Source organism: Pectinophora gossypiella, chromosome 6 (assembly GCF_024362695.1).
Source record: "Pectinophora gossypiella chromosome 6, ilPecGoss1.1, whole genome shotgun sequence".
Taxonomy (NCBI): domain Eukaryota; kingdom Metazoa; phylum Arthropoda; class Insecta; order Lepidoptera; family Gelechiidae; genus Pectinophora; species Pectinophora gossypiella.
In genome coordinates this window covers 7,602,587-7,608,431 of record NC_065409.1, presented here as the reverse complement: position 1 = coordinate 7,608,431, position 5,845 = coordinate 7,602,587, and the positions used below count along the sequence as shown (strand labels likewise).

The 5,845-nt window shown below is 44.7% G+C and overlaps 1 protein-coding gene across 1 annotated transcript; it reads right to left on the bottom strand.

Annotated features, from left to right (window-relative positions):
• Positions 1 to 920: 920 nt before the first annotated feature.
• Positions 921 to 5,548, bottom strand: LOC126367643 (uncharacterized). The gene is made up of 2 exons (XM_050011268.1): positions 3,031 to 5,548; positions 921 to 973 (listed from the first exon to the last, which is right to left on the bottom strand). The coding sequence occupies exons 1-2, from the start codon at positions 5,411 to 5,413 to the stop codon at positions 921 to 923; spliced, it is 2,436 nt and encodes an 811-aa protein (XP_049867225.1). The 5' UTR covers positions 5,414 to 5,548.
• Between the last annotated feature and the right edge of the window lie 297 nt (positions 5,549 to 5,845).

Below are 5,845 nucleotides of genomic sequence, written 5' to 3'. Positions count from 1 at the left end.
ATATCGAAACGCGTCGCTAACAGGTATGTTATCAAAATGAAATTATAAAGATATTTAATTATTTAATGAGTCTCCAGATTACTCGTCCAAATCGTCCCTCTCGTCCAAAAATAGACATTCTCTCGCCGTAAAGAGACTCGCCGTGGCGAGGGTCGCCGTTCGGAGAGTCGCTGTCAACGCGGCAATTCTTGTGTATTGTTTTGGACGGTAATTAGTGAAGTACTTGATTTCAAAATGAAAAGCGTCGAGGTCTCTGTTTTGTATTTCACGAAAATATGCCTAATTGCCTACCTCAATTTCCTTTTATTCCCCTCAACCCAGAGGTTCAATGTAGGTTGGTGGCGATAAACGCAACATGCAAAAAATCTGAAACTAAGTAATCGCGCGCTGACTGGCTGTCTCTTTCCTAGATAAGGATATCTAGTCATTTTGTAGGTGTGATCCATCATCACCCGCATCTCTCTCTAACAGGTCAGGTGAGATGGTTATCAAACACCTACCTATCTAGAATGTCGAATAAATTGTTAATAGGCTAGTTTCCAACTAGTCAAATCAGTTACTTTTTATTAAACGTCAAAACACGAAATTACTATGGAATTTGTATGAAAAGTCCCACTGTGACGTCATGGAATAACGTGATAAAATGTCGGACTTATTATTACGTTTTTTAAATTACTTAATAAATAAGGTAAATAGATAAAAGAAAATGTTTTTCGTTAGTTTTATATCGTCTTTATTTTTTAGTAATCAGAATATCATAAATTATCTTGAACCTAGTACACGATCCGATTATTCCTGTCGAAATAGACAGAATTTTAAATCACCAGAAATCACCACCAGCGCGAATTATATCGAGGGCTTCAGCCAATAAACGCAACGATGCTATCTACGGTAGATAGACGTCGTACGGTTGCTATTGGTTAAAGCCCTTGATTTAATTCGCGGAGCGTGCGGTGCGAATTCCGTGTAGAGCCTGCAGACGCACATTTGGTATTAAAGTCGTATTATCGACAACCGTACTGCATTTTATTAGCCGCCGTTTGAGCTCTCTCTCTCTTTAGGGTTAGTTCTTTATGCCCCAAGTTCTATTTCGCCCCTAGTTCTTTTTGCTCCTGTTCATTACGAACCCGCTCTTTATTTTTGTCTGATGCAGTGTCTTTGTTTTTGGTTGGGCGGGTGTAAAACAAAATATTAATGGACTGTATATGCGGTTACGATAAATTCGAAATTCAACTGGTATGTCACGCTGGGTGGACTAGTGCAAACTGCTGCGGATATGGAACAAATGAAATACAGTTTGCAAGGGTAAGGAAAGGCACAGTACCTGGTGGCGGCGCGTCTGACCTCAGCCGGCGGGTTCATAAAACACTGATTGATGATGATACACTTCGATCAAGCACACAAACAACACAGTGCGGCGAGGTAAACCTTATAGCAGCGAATTTGTCGAATTAATCACCAGGACATGTCCTTTTACGCGAAATTTGAATTTTATTTTACCAGCGCGTGCGTGTTGACAAGGGATTTTTCGCCATCTTCTTTTTCTTGACTAGCGCCTCCAAGCGACGAAACGCGGAACTATCGCGTTATCTTCCTTCTCGTTCGCGCAGAGACGATAGGTATGTGCGGGAAAAGGATGGGAACAGGAAGTGGCGCGAACATACCAATCAAAATTCAAACATATAATAATTATGGCGCAACCATTTCCCCCCGGCTTGAAGGGTTCCCTTCAAAAAAAAAAAATATGAACCTAAACCAAATAAACTAAACTAACCTTAACCTAAACGCGAAACCGAAGCTATAACTACTGATTAGGTAAGGGGCAAAGACGTACCACTGGGCGTAAATACGAACCCGTAGCAGTCTTGACACGAACGACACGCGTTATATTGTCATTACCGGGAAATACCTCTTGAACAATACCAAGAGGCCAGTGAAGCGGAGGAGAATTCTCAGTGGTAAGTATCACGACGGTACCAACAGTAATCGGATTAACAGGAGTATTCCACTTTTCGCGGGACTGCAACGTATGCAGGTAATCCGTTCTCCAACGTTTCCAAAACGATTGAACGAGTTTATCTAACAACTTGTGGCGCGACAGAAGCTGAAGTCTATCTTCATCGATAGCGTTCGCGGGCAAGTATTTTAGAGGAGTAAGATTTAAAAAGTGGGCCGGAGTTAACGCAATCGGCTCTGAGGGGTCGCTAGAGAGCATTCGACATAGAGGACGCGTATTCATCACCGCCTCAACTTGCGTGAGAACAGTGGTTAACTCTTCGAAAGACAAAACCTGTTCACCGACGACACGGAACAAGTGCGTTTTGAGACTTTTTATATTAGCCTCCCAATTTCCCCCAAAATGGCTCGCTGCCGGAGTATTAAGCGACCAAGTAATACGATTTTCGGCCAAAACATGAGCGAATTCAGCGTTAAAAATTTTAGAACCTAATACTCCGTGAAGTTCCGAGATTATGCGTTTGGCACCCACATAATTAGTACCGTTATCAGAATACATTCGACTTACGGGTCCGCGACGAGATAAAAAGCGTTTGAACGCTGACATAAAACTAGCGGTGCTCAAATCACCAGCCAACTCGATGTGCACGGCACGAGTTGTCATGCACACGAAAAGGCACACGTAAGCCTTTGTGGATCGAATTCCACGTCCACGCGAAACAGTGACCTTGAAAGGACCTGCGTAGTCAGTACCCGTATGTACGAAAGGTTTAGCGGATTGAACGACACGACAAGATTTGTGATCGGACATTTCCGGGAAAGTAGGTTTAGGACGAAGTCGAAAACAAGGGATACATTTATGCACCCTGTTACGTATCAAATTACGTGCAGATAATATCCAATAGTTTTGGCGTAAAATCGACATAAGCAGATCTGGTCCTGCGTGGCAATTCACCTTGTGATGATAGTCAACCAACAAATTAAGAATGTGATCCCTTTTCGGGAGAACAATCGGGTGTTTCTGATCAAAACTCAAATCTGAATATATCAGACGACCACCGACTCGAATCAAACCTTCGTGCAAGAACGGCTTGAGGCGTTGAAAAGTGCGAGAACAGGGTTTGCCAGCTCGCAGGTTGGCGATTTCGTTCGAGAAATGTAAAGCCTGTAGTTCACGAAGAACTAGATGTTCAGCAAAATTCAAATCTGCGGCGGACACGTATTCACGTGACGGTAATTTTTTCATGAATCTACACATGTAAACGACGCAACGCAGAAGCTTCGACCAAGACGAAACGCGATTAGCGAGAACGATAATAGGAGATTCCTCTGGCGGAGCTGATACTATCAAAGTATGTTTCTTCTCTTCCGGTGGCTGTGACATGGTCGACGGATTGAAAGCTACGACAGGCCAATCGGAAGGGCGTAAATTGGTCCAGGAAGGTCCATGGAACCAAAGCGGATGATCAATTATTTGCGACGGAGTAAGTCCCCGCGATAAACAGTCAGCAGGATTGCTTGAACCGGGAATATGATAAAAGTTTTGCGGTGACAACAAAGACTGAATTTTGGAAACTCTATTAGCCACGAATGTAGTCCACCTGTGGGGCGAAGAGTGAATCCAACAAAGAGCTACGGTTGAATCCGAGAATGCAAAAATATTGTCGATTGGATGACGGTTGTTGCAAGCATCGACAATGGTATCGATGAGAGTAGCTAGCACTAGGGCAGCGCAAAGCTCGAGCCTAGCCAAGGAAACGACCTTACTAGGTGACACCTTTGATTTGGCGCTAATGAGATTGACAGTGATATTATCACCGTTTTGAACGTGAAAATAGACAACTGCCCCGTAAGCCTTTTCGCTGGCATCAGCGAAACCAATAATGTTCACAACACTATCCCGTGTAATACCCACATGGCGCGGTATTTTAATCTGCTCAAGAATGGGCAGTTCCTCTCGGAAGCGAATCCACAGTTTAGCAATACTGTCAGGAGGGGTGTCATCCCAATCGCAATCACTAAGCCAAAGTTCCTTTATAAGAAGCTTGGCATACAAAACCACAGGAGCAACGAAGCCCATCAAATCCCATATTCTTGCTACGCAAGACAATATGGTGCGTTTGGTACATCTTTCTGCGGGAGTACAAATTTTAAGACTAAACACGTCAGTAGTAGGTGACCAACACAAACCGAGAATCTTATGTACGTCACTTTCATCGAATTCCTTAACGGAAGAAAGACGGTGCGATAGCGGAATGGAATCTAGAACTCTTTGCGAGTTACTAGTCCATTTGACGAGATCGAATTGGCCAGCCTTCATAAGTCCTATAACTTCTGAAGTGGTGTCTACGGCTTCATCTTCATTATCGACACAATAGACGAAGTCGTCCATATACAAGCCGGTCTCTACGGTTTCCTTCGCCTTGGGAAAGGAATCGCCGTCATCAGCTGTGAGCTGTTTGATAGTGCGTAAAGCATGAAAGGGGCTTGACTTCAAACCAAAACAAACACGATTAAACTGATAGATCTTAAGAGGTTCTTCAGGCGTGAAACGATACAAAATGCGCTGAAATCTGTGATCACAATCACGAATGCCAATGCACAAAAACATTTGTCTGATATCAGCGGAGAGCGCTATACGAAATAGCCGAAAATTTATTAAAATCTTGTACAAGTTCCCTTGCAAGTTTGTACCACCGTACAATATATCATTGAGGGACACAGACGTACTAGTCTTAGCGCTAGCATCTAGCACGACGCGAAGTTTGGAAGTAACCTTATCTTCCCGAATGACCCCATGATGCGGAATAAAATAAGACGGTGCGTCATTACCGTTATCTGTTTCAGGCGGTGCTTCTGATATGTAACCCTTATCCAGGTATTCATAAATCACATCGTCGTAAGCTTTCCTTAACTTTGGTAGGGATTGCATCTTGCGCTCCAGGCACATAAAGCGCCTTTCAGCCATGAGACGCGAGTCACCGAGCGAAGAAACATCACCCTTGAAGGGGAGCGCGACAACATATCGACCGTCTTTCTCACGGACGGTGGTGCGAGTATAGATTTCTTCACATTCCCTATCGTCAGGACTGAGAATAGGGGGTACGTTGACCTCCTCCATTTCCCAGAATTTACGAACGACGTATTCCATCGAATCAGCGGCGCAACAGTACGAAACGGTAGCGTAATTTTCAATTAAAGCGGGTGCGAAACCAACGATGACATAACCGAGTACGGTTTCCAGGGCGCACGGGGTAGTATGACCGTGTTGACCTTGAACCTTGTTGGGCAACAAAAGATGCGGGAAAATTGAAGCCCCGATCAACATCTCAATCTCTCCAGGGACTGCGTAAGTATCATCAGCCAAAGGTAGGTTTCTTAAGTAAGAAAGTGCGGAAACATCAACTGCGACAGTAGGCAGGCGTTCAGTTACTTTATCCACCACCAAGGACTCCATAACGAAACTGACGTTTCGATCAAAGCGTGAAGAAAACGAAATATTCACGGAACCCTGGATCGACTTACTAGAGCCTCCAATTCCCTTTACAACGGAACATGCAGCTCGCTTAGCATCCAGTTGTAAACGGTTACAACAATCACGCGTAATAAAATTACTTTGGGAAGCGCTATCCAATAAAACCCGAACATTATGTTCATTCCCATAAGCATCGACAACTATAACACGAGCGGTAGCAAGCAACACGGTAGTAGGTACACGCGCAGCACTGTTACCCGACAATGAGCAAAGCGCGACGTCTTCAGCGCGCGTATCCGCAGGCGCGGGAAAAGATACATCGACGGCGGCGGGGGCGCGAGCGGGCGCGGCGGGGGCGCAAGCGGGCGCATCGGGCGCGGACGCATGCGAGTTCCGCGACACGGCGGGAGGAAC

Excerpts from the sequence above, each read along its gene's own strand:
- LOC126367643 (XM_050011268.1), bottom strand. The coding sequence starts at position 5,413 with ATGGAGTCCTTGGTGGTGGATAAAGTAACTGAACGCCTGCCTACTGTC. Across the intron at positions 974-3,030 it reads CAAGCCGTTCTTGCACGAAG|GCTCTACACGGAATTCGCAC; the intron begins GTTTGATTCGAG and ends GTGCGTCTGCAG.